The 21,255-nt window shown below is 36.8% G+C and overlaps 1 protein-coding gene across 1 annotated transcript in view; it reads right to left on the bottom strand.

Annotated features, from left to right (window-relative positions):
- The window catches only part of LOC149318850 (protein bicaudal C homolog 1-like), a 145,265-nt gene that overhangs the window by 15,012 nt on the left and 108,998 nt on the right, over positions 1–21,255 (bottom strand). Inside the window, exons 5-15 of the mRNA XM_089510569.1 lie at positions 19,958–20,116; positions 17,861–17,914; positions 16,883–17,077; positions 14,559–14,810; positions 11,927–12,058; positions 8,798–8,984; positions 7,835–7,993; positions 6,843–7,039; positions 5,043–5,184; positions 3,210–3,366; positions 724–889 (exon numbers count right to left, since the gene is read on the bottom strand). Coding sequence (XP_089366695.1) covers positions 724–889; positions 3,210–3,366; positions 5,043–5,184; positions 6,843–7,039; positions 7,835–7,993; positions 8,798–8,984; positions 11,927–12,058; positions 14,559–14,810; positions 16,883–17,077; positions 17,861–17,914; positions 19,958–20,116 — 1,800 coding nt within the window. The remainder of the gene's footprint in view (positions 1–723; positions 890–3,209; positions 3,367–5,042; positions 5,185–6,842; positions 7,040–7,834; positions 7,994–8,797; positions 8,985–11,926; positions 12,059–14,558; positions 14,811–16,882; positions 17,078–17,860; positions 17,915–19,957; positions 20,117–21,255) is intronic.

Genomic DNA, 21,255 nt, shown 5'->3' on the forward strand with positions numbered 1-21,255 from the left:
CTGCAGGTACAACAGAGGTACAACTGTCTAGTGTGACTATACCTAAGATCTATTGGGGTCACTTACTTTCAGTTGATGGTAACAAAAAGGGTGCAAAAATATGTATTAACACTGAGTTCCTCTTAAGGTTCTTGAGACCATGACTTCTAATCCTTGAGAGTTTGCGGACAGATATTCGACTTTTGTTTTCCATTATATTGTACTTCAAAAATTATTAACTGCCATAGGAAAGGGCTCAAAATTGAAGACCTTCAAGTGAGTAATTGTGTTGGCTTCAGATCAAATTTGTCTTGCTTTAGGCACATTTGAATAGAACGAATGAGACAAGTCTTCCAAGACTCATCTAGTCACACTTAATAATTTTGGGTTATATCTATCATTAATAGACGTATCCAGAGAGATGCTCATCATCATAGAAGAGGCTAACATCTGTATTCTTGATGAACAAGTGCTGTCCTCCTGTCAGTGGTCCCAGATCAAGAATGTATTCTACCAAATAAATCTGCCTCTAGAAAGACAGTCAGGCTGTTCTAATCAAGATGGGTCATTGATTTTAGCAGCTTTATCATCATAAACCAGAATTATGCAGGTTGTTACATGCAGAACCCAAAAGGAAACTAACATTAGGAGTGAAATCTTAATCTTCTCTGAAACCAAATTACTTTTCACTTACAAGAGATGTGATAGACACATCTAAGCCTGACTTGGCTGCATGCTCAGTACCTGCATATTCACGTATGATGACTGTGGGACAAGACGTGCTCTTTCTGAATTCTGTTGGGCTGCTGCCGCTCTTTCAGCTGCTCGTTCACTTCCAGGTGCTTTTTTATCAGCCACTGGGTTTTCTGAAGCGCTTAGCTCAGGATCTGACAGCAACCTCTCTGTCGTGCTGTTAAAAGATGAGGGTGTGAGAAGGATTATTTTCTTGATGGAGGTAGAGTGAGATCTGTTTTCAGAGCCTATACAGTAGGCAGAGATCTAACATGCTTTACTTTAGTTTCTGTTTTTGATAAAGCTAAGAACTGACTATAAACATATTAGAAACTCCTGTTTATCAATGGCTAGAAATAAACAACTCAGTACATATTTCTCCAGAATTTAAATTTGCTTTCCCCCCCCAGATATGACACAGTAAGCACTGTTAATGCTTGCTACATGGCAAGGATTAATATGGAAAACTCAGATCAAAGTATTAATGGAATTTGGCTTATTTTAAGAAACCAGCATTTTCTCTCCTAGATAGAGAAACATGCCTAGAAAAACTGAACACTGCCAATGAACACGACATATAATTAATACTAATCTAGTATTAAACATTTCTATCACAGTAAACATATGGAAATGTTCTGATATCACCCCTTAGCTGTACAAGATTTCATCAGAGATTTTTGGTTATTAAATGCTGTTTAAGGAGTTTACTGTTTGAATAATGCAGTCTCTCTCAAAGCAATAAATACTTTACCTTATATAGTTTCTGTGTCAGGAAAGATGACGGACACTATTTGTCCTTCATCTTTTGTGACAGAGAAACTAAAGGGAAGAGTAAGGTCTTCTGCATGCTTAGCTGTTGAGCTGGATATGCAGCAGGCTTCACTCATTCCTTTCAAAAAGGAATGTAGCTGGTAGAGAGCTTATCCCCACAGAAAGAAGCACAGAACAACTCAGCTATATTGCTGTTTTTACACTGAAAAGGGAAAAAGACGATGCCCAGACAGAACTTTGGAGAGGAGAGGTTTAGGGAATGTGTCTGCTTCATGTCATCTACTCCAGTATTTCTAAAGCAAACTATTGTGTGGGTGGGACCAGTAGGTTTTTTCTTCCAGTGTGCCAGGGACCAACAACATAATTGTGCTCACTGACTATTGGAGCTTCTTTATTTCCTGGAACCTGCTGTAGACTGGCAGCCAACAGCATGTGGATCAGCAATGATCATTGGACTGTCATTTTGAATAGCAATGGTCTACCCTACTGGGGGTGTCCTCGATGTCAATCCAGTCCCTGGGATTGATCCTGTCCCCTACCATGGATTTAGTGGTATTTTGGGACAAAAAAGGTATCATAGAGTTTTTATTGTCATGACTATCAACAGGATGGAATGAGTACATACTAGTATGCAGTTCAAATTACGATGCAAGATTTTTTAGGGAGACTGCATTATTCCCTCTCTTACCATTCCCAATGTGTATCTGGATTGGGCTACAAGTCAAAAGGTAAAGCCACCTGGCTTCCAAACTATGCTGAAGTCTTCTCCTCTTCTTTTTTCTGTTAATATTAGAGTGGTTGCTTAGGGAGGTATGATCAATTTTCACTCCCATTCCCTAAACATACTTCAGTTTAAATTTATATTGTAGGGCCAGTGACTGTGATGTTTCCTGTTATTCCAAGCTTTCTATTAGCTTGTCCAGAACTAGATAACCATGAGAAAGGCTGCCAGATGAACCACCTTGACCTTCATTATGAAAACATCTTACATGATAGTTGCCATCTTGTTGTACTCATTTCCTACAACACACACTGGGTTAAGCACGTAATGAAAATACCATGACAAAGAAGAATATAATGTGTTCACTCTTTGTCAGTATCAGTTACATCATAAACCCCTTCCATATAGTCCTTCCACAGCTTAATATACCAGGCCAGTGAGAAAAAAGAAAAGAAAAAGAAGCTTTTATATTTACAGATAGAAAAGAGAACTCTTGACTGAGGAATCTGAGGAATACTCTGAGAATGTGACACATTTCTTACCCAGAACTAATCAGGAAGGTAAAAGATTGAGCTGTAAATAAGCAAATTCTTAGTTTAAATCTCACTTAAATTAATTAGGTAGACTTTTCTAACTATTTCTCTCTCAGCTTCAACCAACCTTTTGTCTGATATAGGATTATACTGATATTGAACTAGCTTATCTACCTGATGTAAACAATATAGCAAAGTAACACAGAAATGCTACATAAATCCTAAGTATTATTAGCATACAGACAGCATTTCTATGCAGTAAAAATCATATAAACCAATTACACATCATTATGAATGTAAATACAGTAACTTCACCCTGTAAATGAATGATTCTGAGAAGCAAGGCACTTTAGGGTATGTGCCTGAAATACAGAGTAAGATTTTTACTGATGACAATACCCAAACCATACGAAAGGGAATCTAAAAATGTTGCTACTACTTCACACAATATTATATTTAAAAATGCTACATACTGTAAATGAGAGTTTTTGGTGCCTTGCAACAGTTCTACTGTTTGCCTCTTTGAACAAGATTGTTTGGAGGAACTCATCATTTGTTTGAGATCATTGGTATTTGCTGAATGTGAAGGACTTCGTGGCATGCCCACCTCCACAAAGGCATCATTGCAACCTACAAAGTGCAGAGAAACAGTGCATGCATATCAAGCATGAGCATCCAACAGGGTTAATTTAAGCTGAGTAAAATGCTACTGTTGTAAGGGCTCACCAGATAATCAGTGACATTCTTCAACAATAGTGACCCTATCACAGATGATGTTTTAAACTGTAGAGACCAGTACTGATTCATTAATATTCTAGGTCCAACCTAGATGGCAAGTACTCTGAAACCACACTTTGGAAGCATTGAACATGGAATTACATAAAGAATTGAGTTTCATTTGAGAAAAAAAAATTGAAAAACAATATTTTTTAAAGAGAAGAACACTCTGAAAAGACTGAAAGTATGCAGGCTAATGGTGGTGAAAGAGATGGGGAGATGATGAAGCTCTCTAGAAATCAGGAGAGCAGGATTTTAACACCATATATCTCTGTAAACAACAGCAACAACAACAACAACAGATCTTGTGTTCACAGCTTTGTAAACAATGACAAATTAAATACAATATTTGCAGAACTATTACAGTAATAGGCAAAACAATACAATAATAATAAAGGAGACATATGCTTGTTTGATATAATTTCCATGAAGACCCAAGAATTCCCATTTCTTTGGGGCAGAACTTAGGTTATATGGGCACTGAATCTCACACTCTTAGTGTATAAAGTATCTACATAATCCATAAAACATCTATGAAATTAACAGAGATTAGTTATATGACTAGTTTTTTTTTAAAACCTAACTGTTTTTAGCACTCATTGGTCCAGTTCAGACATAACAGAAAATCATGGTTTATTGTCAGACATAAAGATTAACATGAACCTCAGAGCTCCCACATTCAACTCTTTCCTTTATGCATTCAGATGTGCATTTGTGTGTTCATGGAAGAGATTTAAAGATCTGGCTTGACTTAAAACACAGTTTCCGATTTTGCCTAAACCTGAGAAATTATGTTTACAACAAAATAGCAAGAAGCTTTAAACCTCCTCCTTTTGTCAACTAAGGGGAGGGAAGAACAAGTTATTAATTTATATATTTCTACCCCATTCTGTACAATGGGACCTCAGGACAGTGTGCAAGAAAAATCAATTTAGACAGTTTAAAACAATTTAAAATAATAAAAATAATTTAGATGAACTAAACACATATTAAACAACTTTATAGTTTAAAATAGCTTAAAACTATGTATGGGTAAAATCTGTAAGAAATCTGTTAGCCTCCAAAAACTCCAATAAAAATTCATGTTGAACATTTACCTCAACAAGCCCAAGAACTATGCCTGTAACAATACATCGTGATTCTTAAAGCTATTATTCAAATCAAAGCTATTCTGTACCAAACCACTGAAGAACCCAATCATGTGAAGCATGGCAAAAAAAATTTAAGACCCCATAACCCAGCAATTTGATTTCTGAACAAAAACAAGGTCAATTTGATCTTTAATATTTAGCAAAATGTACTTGAGAGTCCTGGTTATGCAGGGAGCCTCTCATTAAATTCTCAAAATCTCCTTAGCTTTTCAGCACACTCTTATCTCAGCTGGTGTTTAGAAAGATTCACTGTCATTTCAGCCATAAGCTTCTCTTGAATCTCTCAAGAATGGTAATAATGTCCCCCTAGAGTAGAGAATGATTACAAAAATGAATAACATAATCCTCATTTTGATTATACCCTAATTTTGATTATACCTTCACCAGCATCTGCCTTGGTGGTCACTTGTTCAGAGGCATTATGGCTATTTGTCTGTCTGGATGGATCACTGTGGTTTGTGCTCAATACATTTTCACCAAGTGCTGCAGCAGAAAGTGTGGTATACTTCATAGCTGAGGTCTGGAATAATTACAAGCATATTTAATCATTGTTTTAAGCTTTAACACAATGTTATTGAAAACAAATATTAAGAACTTGCATTCCAACCTTCTGCCTGGCAGTGTATAATTTGGGATAATTTCAGATTAGCAAATCACTGATTATTATGAATAGTAAAAGAAGTGTGAGAAAGCCTATATAGGGGAAAAGCCACTGCAGCCTGCATTTTCTACTCCACCTTCTGTGAACAGAGGTCAGACCACTCAGTAAACAGAAATCAGACCACTTAAAAACAGAGAGATTTTGGTCTGAACCAGCATCTTGGATTTGCTCCTTGGTGACCCAAAATTTGTCTTATCTAATACTCTTGTTGATTTTAGCACATCTACTCTGCCCTTCAGTCCTTATTGTAGGCAAGTCACTGCAATTCTCATAAGTGATTCATTTGCTGCTTTGCATAGCAACAAATTTATGCCAATTTACCATCCAATTCAGGATGTTGCAACTGAAAGTAATCTTTATGACTTTAATAAATATAAGATTTTGATCATATACATTATAGAATCTATGAATACTTTTTCTCTTTCAACAAAGTGAGCTGATTTAGTCACTGTGGGCTATTTACTTTCTGCCAGAAAAAAATTTAGGCAGATTGCAGGAGGAAAAAACCTTGAATAAGAGGAAAAGTACTTGCCCCTGGCACCAACCCCAACACACACTATACAGTTCTAGGCATTTGGTATTTCCTTAAGGATACAGAAATGACAGAAGCCAAGTGGGAAGAAAGCTATAGTGTAGAGAGGATACCACAGTCTGCAAAGCTGAAAAATCAAAATATTATAATACACACTGCTAATTCAAGTGGCACCATTATGTTGGAATACTGTCTGCTTCAGGGCAAAATGCAAAACATATATCTCATCTGTGTCCCATTTCATACAGACATACACATTTTTTTTTTACTATAATTTCTATCTTTGAACATCATGTCACATTTTGTGACAGTTAATACGGACTTTAAAAATGACCTCAATCAGGGCATCAAAATGTATACTGTGTCTTTTTTTTTTAAATCCACCCCTTCACTCCATTTACAACTTGAGCCTCCCTTATCTGAAATGCTTGGGATCAGAAATGTTTTGGAATTTTTCTGATTTTGGAACATTTGCATATACATAATGAGATATCCTGATGGGACCCAAGTCTAAACAAGAAATTAAGTTAGGTTTCATATACAATTTATACACCGTATACATTTAGGTTTCATATGCCAGCATGCCAGTCACATGCTTTCAGCCTCAGGGGAAGGCAATGGTAAACCTCTGAACAAATCTTACCAAGAAAACTTCATAATAGGTTTGCCTTAGGGTTGCCATAAGTTGGAAATGACTTGAAGGCAAACAAACAACAACACACACCTTGTACACACAGCCTAAATATAATTTGATACGCAATATTTTAAATTATTTGGTGTATTTGGTACACTGGACCATCAGGAAGCAAAACTGTCACTATTTCAGCCATCCTTGTGGACACTTTTGAATTATGGAATATTCTGGTTTTCAGAATTCCAGATAAGGGAAACTCAACCTGTATACAAATTCAATTAGCCTGGACATAATATACAGAATAGATAGCACAGTCCTTGGCATGTCCAGGATTGCAGCCTAAATTTTTACCTTTACATGACCATTTAATGAAGTAGGGCTTTTCTTGTTTTCTGTGTGCATGCCATTCATGTGGATATCAACTGGGGTTAAACCTGGAGGGGGAGATGGTGTATTCTGACTGTAATTTGGCACTCCTGATAGAAGTATACTTGTTAACGTAGCTTGGGCAGTGGATGGCATCATCAGGTGAGGAATAGCAGAAAAACCTGTAATGAAATTTAAGGAAGTCTAAATTAGTATATTTCTTAACTTGTGCTGTTTTAAAAAGTATCTGGCAGAATAAAATACCCTGAATTTTAAAAAAAAACAGATGAGTTGATAGCTAAATTAAAATAAGAGTAGAAATTATACGGATTATGAACATGTAGTGAGTCAGATCACTGCTCCGTTTAAGCCAAAAAGTCCTTCTTAAACTGGTAGCAAACTTCTGTGATCTCAGGCACAGATCTTTCATATCATTGATACTGTGGATACCAGCAATTTAGCCTGGGACCTTCACTATGCAAGGCAAGGCTCAAATAATAACAAGGCTGTGTTATGATACTAAGGCTGCATCTGCACTGCAGAAATAATCCAAGTGGACACTGCTGTTACTTTCGTGTCTCAGTGCTATGGAATTCTGATGTTTGTAGGTTGTTGTGGCACCAGAGCTCTCAGACAGAGAAGGCTAAATATCTCACAAAACTACAAATCTCAGAATTCCACAGCATTGAGCCATGGCAGTTAAAGTGGGGTCAACTTGGATTACTTCTGCAGTACAGATGCAGCCTAACTCAAATATGATCTTCATCAGAGACAGATAATCCAGGTTTGGGTGGCAGATGTTACATTATTAAAGAGAACAAAATGAAGACATGTTATGTTGAATGCATTACTTTAACATTATACACCTTTGTTATTGTTCGTCAGAATTAAAATGCTACATTTAAATAGAACAAACTCAAGTTCCCCTTTTGCTCTTAAAAAAAAACAAAACTTAAAAATCTGTATGTTATACTAACCTGTAGCATTTGTATTGGCTATTGATGACGCCCACAAAGTTGGGCTTGGTGTGCCTGAATTTGGACTCTGCAAAGGACTAACAGAACTATTTAGAGCATTTAATAGGGAATTTGGAGCACTGGATGTGTTGACAGATAAGGCAGTTGGACCCAAGAGACCTGTAAAAAAATAAACATACAACAATGTCAGATTACATAATCTCACAGAGAAGAGAAACAATATAAAAAGCAAATTCTTAAAAAAAATGTTTCAATATCACATTAGAAAAGATTTGTATTTTCACAGAGGAGTCCACCCAATAGTTACAAATTTAACTGATTCTCTTCCAGGATGCTATCATTAAGTAAATACTATTCGGGATAATACACAAATTCCTTCCCCTATCCTGGTCTTTTTCAAGGGGTCAACAACCTAATTTGGAAGCCAGTAGCAATACACTGTGTCTTAACTGGAACTCTGATTAACACTGAACCTGACTGGTTTTCTTCTCCTGTATTTTTCATTTCATCTTTTCCCAGCCTCGCTGACAGATTTTTACATGCATAAAAGTGTGTATTTTACATATTATCTCGACATACCCAGTTTCCGGTTTGACACCACTTTAACTGCTATGGCTCAATGCTACAAAATTCTGGGAGTTGTAATTGAGCCATTGCAGTTAGTGATGTTAAACCGGATTATTTCTGATGCACAGATGCAGCCTTCCTGTTCAAGAGCAATGTATATACACAGAGTCAATATACAGAGTTTATTTTTTCAACTCATTAAATTTTTTGTGGGTTTTTCGAGCAATGAGGCCATGTTCTAGAACAGCTGCTGGCGAAATGTCAGGAATAAATTATTCTAGAGCACAGCCTCATAGCCTAAAAATAACCACAAAAAGTTATGGATACCGGCCATGAAAACCTTTGACTTCTCATTAAATAAAGTTCCAAAATATTATAAACTATAATAAACTGTACCAAGTCCAGTAAGTCCTAGTCCAGCTGAGGATAGGATATCCAAGCCAGGACAGGAGAGACCAACTGGACAGGAGATGGTGGACGGACTTGTTGCGATGGCGACTCCACTGGTTTCAAGGCCCAGGAGACATTTTCGTGCTTCGTACATGTTTAAGGCATTTCTCTCAACACTTTTTACAATTACAGACTGTAAAAGAGGAAATAGACAATTGTAAGAGTATAACAAAACACTTAAACCATTTTCTACAACTGGCATCAATAAGAGGAAACGTTTAAAAGCCCACTCTCAAAGCCAAACTTATTCTCTGGCATGAACAGAAAGCGAGTACCCAAGGCTCCAAAACTAGCAGTCCTTATGTAACATTTGGTAAATTTTCCTAAAATCAAAGACTTGCAGAACCCAGGGATGGTAAATGCATGTTGTTTTCTTAGTTATGAGAGAAAGTACACAGTTATTGCAAACTAAGTTTATGTTTTGTAATACTTCAAAAGATGGAACTAAACTAGCATTTAGGCAGAAATCAATTCATGTAAATAATGTTTAGAATCATGCTAGGTAACTGAATACCTTGCCTACTTTTTATGTACACAGGAAAATAAGATTTCCAATGAAAGATGCATATTCTAATGGCCTGCATTCCATGACTTATTTATCCAAGATAACCTCTCCTCCCACCTGTTCCTCATTTTAAGAAGCAACATTTGCCAGCAAACACCATTTTTCCAAGTATGTGAGCTGAAAGCTTCTATTTTAGGAAGAAAGCTTATTAAAAAACTTTGGACGCTACTGATTATTCTTATTTTTAGATTCAGGGCCCCAGAACACTATATTCTGGACCCACTAATACTCCTATCCCCACCAACTGTCTGATATATATGTAACACTGTCCTCTAGAAAACCTATGACTTACATAGTAAGGACCTAATAAATATATGTATCCTATTAATTCCTTGTGGTAATAGTAGTTTTGTGTTACATGTGTTCTGAGATTTGCTGTGGCTAACACGTGAAAAGGTCCAGACTGGAACAAGAATTATGAGAAACTTAATATTCTATTGCATGTGACACATAAAGGATGTTCATGCTACAGGCAGCACAGGTTCTATATACATTCTGTATATGTGTATACTGGTAACTATCTCTACACAGGTAGTTTTTGACATATTTTGAGTGATGACTTGTACAGATACTTTCGGTATGATGACCTGTGGTACAGTTATTCACATATAACTGAATATAATATAGTATAACAGTGATTTCTGTACTGCTGTTCAAGTATTCAAACTTCTCAATTAATGGTAGAAATAAAGATGTTAGAAGCCTTGTGGAAATTGTTTTTTTGTTTTGTTTTGTTTAAAAAATGGAATTATTATGAGTCCCAGTCCTGGGAAAAGAGTGGGATACAAATAAATATAATAAATAAATAAATTTACAAAAGTACTGCTACATAAACAAACAAACCAACAAACCACAGAATGTTTAATATGGCTTTTACCCAAGTTGCCTCCCTGGAAAAGCTGCCTGTTCAACTTAAAATATGAGTAGTTCAACTGTTCTGAACTCAGTCCAACAAATACAGTTTAAATAAAACCAGCTATTAATTAATATTTATTAACTAAAATGGTTATCATTGTAAGTTGAAATCAGAATAATAGGATAGGTATTTCTCATTACTGATTAGATAAAAGTGCTGTCATGTTTAGTACTTGCTTCCCAAGAAATATTGAATGAATATATATATATATTTTCTCTTCCTACCTGTTCATTTACAGGGCTGTATAAAATTGCATTAGTGTATAAAATTTAACAGGCCTACTACTTGTAAGAAATTCTGTTTTAAATCCAGACAATTTAAGCTGCCTCTGCACAAGACACAATTGCAGTATATCATGCAGAATGATGACAGATCCTGTGTGGGGAGATGCACATCTCATTCACACAAAGAGAAATGTGTATTCCTCTGGGGGGGGGGGGGGGAATCATGTTTCTACTTCTATTTGAGGGCAACCTTGATTCATGATTCACTTATTCTTCCTCTCTCTTCTCTGATGTCCCATACTGAAAGACACCAAAAGCGATTCTGTCCTTTCACTGGACAGATGCATGTTTGCTTTTATCTTCCTTGTTTGGCCATTAGAAGCATATTACTGAAGGCATTCACAGGTCTAGCATCAGCAACCAACATACTAGGACCATCTGTTGAGGCCCATAAATTCCAATGCCATGTGTTTCCCCACTACCACATGGATCCTCTGGTGGTAGTGCTGCTGCAGAAACCAGAATCCCCACCTACAACATTCACTCAGAAAAGCCTTACTTTGCAGTGCTATATAATGGTTTGGGAGCCCATTATACACACCAGAGGAGAAAGCTGGTGACTGCAGCAATGACACAGGGGGCTCACATGATGATAAGACAGTGGTAGGATGGTGAGCACAGTCTGCCTATAGCCCTCCATGGGACAGGAGTATTCAGGATAAAGATTAAATGGTAGGGTTTCACAAAACTCCTGAGTAACTGAAAGAGACTTTTGAGTAATGGTCCAGATACTGAGTCCTACAATTCCTTTCAGCCTCAGTTAGCATGGACAACATCCAAAACATCTAAAGAGCCAAAGGTTCCTCATCCCTTGACTTGAGTATCCTCCTATTATAGGTGTGGGCAATCTCTGGAGAATTTTTCCATTTGCCTCAGGACTCTCTCAGGGTAGATCAGTCCCTCTAATGTGGCTCTGAGAAACCCACTTCCAGTATAACTGGATTTTCATAATTAAAAAAGAGTTGTCAGGAGATATACCTTGTTTTAGAGTAGAACATCATCCCCCAGATGGACAATTATACAATTTTTGAAAGGAAAAAAAAATAGAAGTCTTGGTTGCTACTGAAACAGCCTTGAGGGACAATTTTGTCCAGCTTGGTTTGAGCAAAAGCCAGTTTGTACTTTAGCTACATAGATCCTTTGTAACAATAACTGTATGTGATTCCTTTAAAAAAACAAGTTGGATTTTCAAACAATTTATGTAGAATCAACAAGTTATTTAGTTTAGTTCAGGCTACACAATGAAGGGTTCACTTGCACAAGAAAGTAAAAATATTCTACTAACAAGAAAGTAAAAATATTCTACTAACCTTGCTTGGCTGTTTTGGCTTTGGTTTAATACTAATGAAGACATCTAGTTGTTCCATTAGCTGAGTTATAAAGTGTGGTTCTACATCGATTTCTTCCTTCATATCAAACATCAGCACAAGAGGAAGGCAGCCCTGAAACATTAAATACAAATCCCAACATGACATCGCTCTTGTAGTTTTATTAAACTACAGAAAGAATTTAGTGCTTTTTATGCAGTCCAGCAGTGTAGAATCTTATGTATTTAACTATCAGTATGAGCAACATTTCTGCACCAGGTTTATATAGAATTCAAGATATCTTTAACATATTTCTGACCTGAAACTCTAGCACTAACAGATTCTGGAAAGGCCCAGTTCATTTATATAAAAAAAATGACACACACTAGAAAATAATAATAATAATAATAATAATAATAATAATAATAATAAATCTGCCTCTCTACAAAATGCAATCGGGGCAGCTATGTTCTATCTATCTATCTTCCCAGTTATTCTCCATTACAAGAATGTGACTAGACATAAGGACTACAAATCAGATAGAGGGACCCTATTCCCTGTTATCTCCTTTGTCATTGGATGCAAATATGTTTTTTTTAAAAGTGGAGTGTAAACAAATGTTACAATAAACATTTTCTTGGTAAGTGTTGATAGGGTGAAATAAGAAAACACACAATATACAGTGATGTACAAACAGATGGGACGAACTCAGTTGTACAACCTAGATTAATTCAGTTTTGTTGGGAAAGATGACAGGTTGAAGATGTGGTTGGTAAAATGTAGCCCATAGGATAATATGCCCTCCTACAAGTCGTTTTTGGAGACGAGGTAGTACCTCAAAGACATTTTTTTTATAAACCAACTTGAACTATCCCATATATCCCTACTGACAGTCCAGATGCTCCACATTAAGTCAACAGTTGTGATCACAGAATGCTTCAATAATAATAAAACATGAAGTTTATATAAATACAGCTGCAGCAACAAAAGGTATCAAACAAGTCAAATAGGAGTAAGTTTATTGCTGTGAATATTTTCTTCAGTTTTCTAATTTTATGCTAAGTCTTATTTAATAAACAGGATTACTACTTGCTAAAACTTTATGTCAGTTGAGCTTCCGTTATCCAGAATTCCAAAATCCAAAAATGTCCACATGGGTGGTTCAGATAGTGACACCTTTGCTTTCTGATTCAGTATACATACACTGTTTCATGTACAAAATCATTAAAAATATTGTGTATAAAATTATTCTCAGACTATGTGTATAAGGTGTATATGAAACTGAAATGAATTTCATGTTTAGATTGGGTCCTACCTCAGAGATACTTCATTATTTATAATGCAAGTATTCCAAAATCCAAAAACAAAAGGGAGATAGGAACATACTAAGAACTATGAATGCAACAGTACAATGTCCATTGCATAAAGAAAAGGAAATTACTGCAACAACCAGTGCAGTGAAATAGAAGACAACAAAAAAGAGGGAAGATCTAGAGATCTATTTGACAAGATCCGGGAAATCAATGGAAAATTCAGACCAAGGACAGGGACACTATATGATTAAAAATAACATAATTTGAGTCCAGAAAGGAATAAAAAGACATTGGATACAATACACAGAAGAGTAATATAAAAGAGATGACAAAATGAAATACATATGGAATGAACAGCCATGTGAAGATGAACCCCAAATTCTTTAAAAAAAAAAAAGGCAAGGTGAAAGCTGTAATAAGAGAAATGGTGGTGGTGGAGGGAGAGGAAGAAAATAAATTCATTTGAGATGTGATGCTGGAGAAAAGTGATGCGGATTTTGTGGACAGCCAAAAAGACAAACAAATGGATACTAGAGCAGTTCAAGGCAGAAATCTCCCTAGAAGCCAAAATGACAAAACTTAGCCTGTCAAATTTTGGACAGATCATGAGAACACAGGGCTCATTAGAAAAAAACAATAATGCTGGGAAAGGTGGAAGGAAGTAGAGAGGAAGACCACATGCTACATGGATGGACTCATGTATGAATTTGCAGGAACTAAGCAGAGCAGTGGAGGACAGGGAGTCTTCCAGATGTCTCAACAGGGTCACCATGGATCAAGATTGACTTGAATGCAGTTAACAACAAATACTCATGATACCTTCATTTATATGTACATCTATGTGTTATGAGAAGACTGAAGTACATATCATATGAAGGAGACAAACTTGCATTTAGAAACAGACAGATCATACAAACAGGTCTGAAACAGTAATCTGTATTTGGGTTTCTCTGCTCTGTAAAAAAATAATGTTGTTTACAAAACTAGATGCAAGGAAAGAATGGCTTCAACCAAGCTCACTTTCCTAAATTGCCAGTGTTTTGTGTGATTTTTCCCTCTCTTTTGCATCAAAGCTTTCAGTAATGTGAAATAATACTTGCAGTGAATCTGAAGTGATACAGACCACACACATGACTGCCTACTACTTTGCAGAAAATTAAGCACCTCTGATCTTGGAGACCGGGAATGGCAACCACTCCCTGCTCCTTACTGAATGTGTATTTTTTGGCCAACTCACATCCCTAACATTTACATGAGTAATACTGAAGAACCACACCAGCATCTCTATTGTTGCTTCCAGATTTTAATATGGATGAATTTACCATGAGATACTGTCTGGCAAGGCAGACTGACTCAATAGTGCCCTGGAGGTAGACTGTGGATTTCTTCTGTGGATTACTAGGGTCGGGAAAATGGATCTGAGCACCAGTTCTCTGCATTATATGCTTGATGTTGCTGCCATTTCGACCCATCATAAAGAGATGATGTTGTGATGCTATATCTAGCTGCGTGCTCACAGGGATCGCAGAAGCCAAGCTACCAGCCAGGTGTTCCAAAAGCATAGCTGTTCCTTCCTATTTAAAAAAAAAAGATTGAGAAAAGTTGTCATTATTCACCATATATTCTGCACACCAAGAAAGAATTAAGACATCTCTAAAGTAATAGTGAAGTGACATATAAATATTTGCACATCTATGTTACAGCAATTCAGAGATCCAAGTTTGAATCCATACCAGCTGATCTTGGGCCAGACCCACCTTCTCTGATCACTCTCATGGGATTGTGTAAGGATATGATGACCTATCTAATATCTGTTTGAAGGGTGTGTTATAATTGTAAGAACTACAAATCCATGGCGGTGAGTCCTAACCTAAGTGAACTGGATTTCTAAAATCAAAATTAAATCAACTCCTTCTTCTGAAAACTCTGGAAGATATTTTCTCATGCAATAAACTGAACATGAGCAAGATGCATTTGCATGAAGCCACAGACAATGCAAACTCATGAGCAAGTAAGTACTCTCAGTATTCTTTTTCTTAACTGCGCAGTGTTCGACGTTGAAGGAAAAAGACAAACATGCTATGACACATGACAGTGGGACCATGGACACTGCTTGATCTACATGCCTGCATCATTTTTCATCATAGTAAGTAACACACATGCACACACATGCACACACGCACACACACAAGAAATCCACTGTGTTTTGTACAGAGTGCCACAATCTTAACTTAGCATGATCAGGAATAATTGTTGTTGGTATCCTTCATACCCTGAGCTAGATTAGCATTCCCATATTTTCAAATTTCGCATCTGGAGCCACAATGATCTTGAGATATCACAATGACCTTTAGGAACATGAGGTAAGGTTACCAGGAGAAAAGGAGTGAAGATTCGAGGCATGTGGACAATCCAGATAATAACACAACTAAGGCTAAATGGATTACGCCTTCCTTCCCCCAAGTTATCTGTATATCCTCTTGCACCAAGAGACAAAGGGGGTCTCATTGCATTTTTTTTTGTATACAACACATGAATACACATTGATGTAGTATACTAGGTCTTTCTGCCTACCCACAACCATGCTTCCAGCCAACCTCCCTATCAATTCACCCTGGGGTTGTCCTCCTTCAATCACTTTAAAAAAAAAATCTTAAAATTAAAGCCATCAACCAGTCTGGAATGCCATTTTTGATTCCTGAGCAAGAACATCACGTGTTTGTTATCCCCCAGAGACTAATTTTCAAGTATAAGTATTGGTCTCAAAAACCTAGCCTCTCTGCAGCATGCATATAGTTGCACTCCATATATGTTTTGTGGTGCCCTCAAACCTCAATATGAGCCACTGCTGCTTTTCATGGTCTACTCTTCGGACAGGTAAATATCACCCTCTTTAAAAAAAATCAACAACTCACATTGCACTTTCCAGGTTCCTCATTTCCATTTTTGTTAGCTCTCAATGCTGTGTCTGTGTTAATTGCTATTTTGTGTGTGTGTGTTTGTGGATGTGGCTGCACTCTGCATTTTTCTAAATAAAACCCTCTCAATTCACCCAAATGTGGAGTTCTCCTCAGTTATTACCAGTATACACAAGTGCCAACAACCTTAAAGGTTACCCAGGCTCTAGCAAAGCTAATTTCCCCAACATTTAAAGTAACACTGACATATTTGGTGGGGACCTTCCAGTCCCCCACTTTTCTTTGTTTAACACTGTCATCTGTCAATCCTAAATACATTAGATTGTAAACAGGAGTTTGTGGGATCTAAAAGAGATGGGTGCAATCTAGTTGCCCAATGTGCACAAGTTTTGCCCGTTTACTCAAATGTGTCTGATGTTCACATTTCATTCTAAATATATGTATACAACACATGAAATTTCTATCCATATTGAGGTATCATAAAATTACAACCTGCAAAATAACTCAAATAGCAATTTCCACTATGCACAGCAGACAAGCCTGAAACAAAGCTTACTCTGTCCTTTTGTTCAGAGACAGCTATATTCTGGAAGCATCTGTGAAACATATCTATAATTCCTGGGAAATGTTTGGTGCTGGGAGGAACTGACCAACAGCCAGATGATCAAACAAACATTTAAGCCACCTAGACTTTGCTTAAAATCACAACAGTTTTAGCCAGATGTTACCTTCACAGCACTAGCATTATTCTGAGATCCTCTGATGATAACTGTAGCACCATAGGTCCGAGAACGTTGTTTAAAGGACACTGAAATGTTATACGTCTGTGATATGTGTTGAATTGTGGGAGAATTGGGATCAGGGATTGGTTGAAGGATTCCAGCTATTGGTAATTCAAACATCAGTACTAAAGGGAGCAGTTCCTAGAACAAAAATAAAAACAAAACCACAGCAAATATTCAGCACAATTAAGAATCCAGTTTATTATGAATCCACACATCAAAAATACGAAGATAAATGATCTCAAGATATATTTTATGAAGTCTACAAGCTAGCAGTCACATCATAAAGTCACCCTCATAATGGAACAGAAGTCACATTTTGCTATGGTTTCTATATAAAACGCTAAAATATGAACTCAGTTCACAAACATGCAAGTTGAAATTTGGTGAGCAGTGATCCTACAGAATACATTACATTGAAAATAACTATCTAAACAAATTAAAGACATTTAAGAAAAGTTCATAAATTGTTCTGCAAGAGCCATTTTGGATAGCAGTACAGAGCATGAGACCTCAATTTCCATGTATTTTCTCCCATGTTTCTTACTTAAAATGGCTTGTAGTGTCACCTGTCTTTGACCAAGATAACTATCTAGACCTGAAATGCATTATGTGTAGTCTGTACAGCAACTTTCATCACTTTTCATTATGACTGATGGGAGCTGCGGTCCAAGAGCATAGGAAAGAACACACGTTCTCATCCACATTATTTCACTGGAATAAGTAGTCTGGGGGCAGGAGGGGGGAAGACCTAGACAGATAGAAAATGCTACTGGGAACAAGCTGAGGAATATTTCACATAGCACCTTTATTTCATTGAGCCATAAACTCTGAAGTACATAGAATTAACAAATGTGGAAAAAAATCTTTTTGTTTTACTTGTTTAAAACATAATGTTATATTGAGCTTTAACATCATAATTACCCGTATTCTAACTCGAGCAGACTCAACTCCAGCTGGTTGTCCAGCAATAGACACCTATGGAAATTGGAACAAAAATCTAAATTCAAATCATGATTACAACAGTAAAGAGTCTGTTGGCTCTTCTGATAGAATTATTGATTTCTTACTTTGAATCAAATTACAATTAAGATGGTTTGCATCAAATGTGAGGTACACACTAAATACCTATAGAAAGTAATTTAAGCCTCAAAGCAGAAAAATGAACTTAAATATTGCTTGTACATAAAATTAGATGTTTAAACTACCCTCATCCCTCCACATTCACTGGGTTTAGGGGCACAGGACCCTGGTGAAAGTGGAAAAACTGCAAATAACAAAAACACTATGTTTTTACCTAATAGAACACCTCTGTAGAAATCTCTACTCTTCCAGTGCAACTCTAAGATCAAAATCTGCCAGATATTAACCATAGAATTGTGCTGGAAGATCTACAAATGCCTAGTGGAGTGTTCTCCCTAGGAATCTCTAGGTCCTTCAGTGTGACTTTTCTTTACAGTTGACCATAGAGCTGCACTGGAGGACTTAGATATTCCTAGAGAGAACATATGAATAAAATTCGTGAATAATCAAAACTGCAAAAGACAAAGCTGCAAATGTGGAGGGACGAGTGTATTTTATGTTAGTATTATTTTTGGTAACATTTACAAGCTAATTTTTTTTGGCTGTCAAGTATGGCTACTGTATTCAGTGTGGTGTAGTGGTCTGTACTCTGGAAGCCAGGATGCAAATCCCTAGTCAGCCATGGAAACTCACTGGATGACCTTAGGCAAGTCACATTCTCTCCTAGTCTCAGAGGAAGACAAAAACAAATCCTTCTGAACAGATCTTGCCAAGAAAACCCTGTGCTAGGCTCACCTTAGGGTCACCATAAGTCAAAAAGAACTTGAAGGCACACCACCACTATCACCACACAACAATTTGTAGTGTATGTATGCATTCTGCAATCTTTTGATCTTTTTTGATCATGCGGCCAAGTTATTTGTTTGCCTACAAAAACACTATAAGTTACTTCCATTGCTCCTTCAATGTAAATACTAAAGGAACGGAGTGGAAAAAAATGGTGTTCCATAGGCGGCAAAGATCTGGTGAAGGGTTTGCAAACACATCATACAAATTGGTCTTGCTGATTTGCCTTAGTACTCTTGACTAATCCACAATTTAAAGAAAGAAAGTATACTGTACCACCTTCTTACAACTAGTTAGCCCTGGAACCCACGGGGGATCTGTTCTGGACCCCCCCACGAGTTCCAAAATGTGCGCATATTCAAGCCCCATAGGCTTGAATGGGGCACATGCATGCATGGTGTGTGCCCCACTGATGTTAATGACAGTCACCCCTCTGTGGATTTTCAAGTCCGTGGATCTGAAGTCCGCAGACTTGGAGGGGCGACTGTATGCTTTTTCTGCATGATGGAAGCTGCTAAAGAAAATGGAAATTGAGTATGATCCACATGTGCATGAGCGTACACACACACACACACACACACCACAAAAGACTGCATGGCCAAGGCCAGAAAAAAAACTACTATCTGTGCATAACTGTACACACTGTAATTTTAAGTAAGGACAAAATGAATTAAGCATTTGGACAAAATTAGTTACATTTCAGAAGAGAGTAAACCAAAATTCTGCAATTTTTCAAAATAATACAGATTGTCAAACAAAATTGGATGTAACATCAAGTGGGTCTGCATTATATGAACCTTGAAAACAGATAAGAAGTTAAGTGGGTTAGGGGAGCAGAATGATTTTGAATGCATAGATTTCTATCAATGGAAAATCAGAAAATCAATAAGAAACTCTCAAAGTTAGCCTTCCTCCCACTCTCTTAACACTCTGTGCAGGAAAGGAACATTCTTAATGCAGAATCATACATATACAAGATGCTAGGTGCTCCTTCTTCCAATATACATATATACTAATTCCAAAGTGCTATCCCAAAGAGACTGTGCTATGTGCTTTCCCCTCTAAATTGTAAGATATGCATTTAAACAGGATACAATTAAAACATGATTCATATGTATGAATTGGCTACACACAATATTGGACAATACTTACCTGATTGCTTTTTTCTGCTTGGTTATTTCTATTAGAATCTGGAAAATGGATGTGGCAGCCTGTTTCTTCCATCACCTTTTTAATATTATTTCCTCCTTTGCCAATCACATGAGAATGCTCTGTATGAGATACATCCATCTTCAGGGTAACACGATTACTCTGAAAAAAGGCCAAGGTACATTGTATTCAGTTTTTTTAATATGCAATCATACACACACACACACACACACACACACACACACACACAATTAAACAGATCTAAAATATATAAAATGAACAACATGTTTTGGCCTCCGCCTTCTTCACCTACTAAAGAAGATGAAGGAGGAAGAAACCAAATGTTTAGTATTGTAAATTTTTAAACATCTTTGCTTTTAAGTATAGCAAGTGAAATGAAAACTGTTATGAGAAAGAATGCATAATCTGTTAGAAATAATTTGTGGTTTAACAAAGTGTTCTTGCCATCTATTGATAACTGAAATTTGGAAATAATTTTTTTATTGTAAAAACATCCAAAAAATTCTTTGCATCCTTTATCAATGTATCTGTACAGTCTAAAAACATAGTGCATTCCTTTACTTTTTTGTACAAAGATAAGTAATCTCTTAGGCTTCTCTAAGCAGTAAACCTGAGTAACTTTTTAAAACTGTATTAGGATTTATTACCATTCCTTACCATTCTTCTTGTTACCCTGTTTTTATTTTCTTCACATAAACCATTTTCCATCCAGCAGAGATTTTAAGAAATGTTAGTCCTGTTCTCTCCAATTTTGTCTACCAATAGCCATCAAAAATGGAAGAACTGAATCTTCTTAGAGGTACTGTACCTTTGAATACCAAATTATAAACAGCAGATACCCCTACCGTTTTTCAGGTTTTTGAGCATCCTGAGACATCTCAATCAGTCTTATTTTTCAGTACTATCCTGGTCACCCAAAGCAATAAGGGACTGATGCAGACTCTGAAGCAATTGGCTCATCCCATTTCTGCCAGTTCACTAGACTTCCATGCTGGAAATGAGGAAATGAAACTAATCCCCCAATCCCCAGTAAGTGCAGAAACACAATAGATTGGCACAGGAATGATGGCCCACTCTTGTGCTTTCTCAACTAGATTGCTTGAATTTCTATGCTGGCTGCAGAGATTGCTTCCAGTAATTAAATCAAACAAACCGCCAGAGGAGAGACAGAGTAATACCCTCCTCCCCTATTAACTTACTATATTTCTATGCTGGATGTACAGGATGCAAACTCCTCCTTCTGCATTAAGGTGCATAGGAACATGATGGGGCAGTGGCAA

The sequence above is a fragment of the Sceloporus occidentalis genome, unplaced genomic scaffold, assembly GCF_023333645.1.
Source record: "Sceloporus occidentalis isolate IW3139 unplaced genomic scaffold, rSceOcc1.0.p SCAF_2, whole genome shotgun sequence".
Lineage (NCBI taxonomy): Eukaryota > Metazoa > Chordata > Lepidosauria > Squamata > Phrynosomatidae > Sceloporus > Sceloporus occidentalis.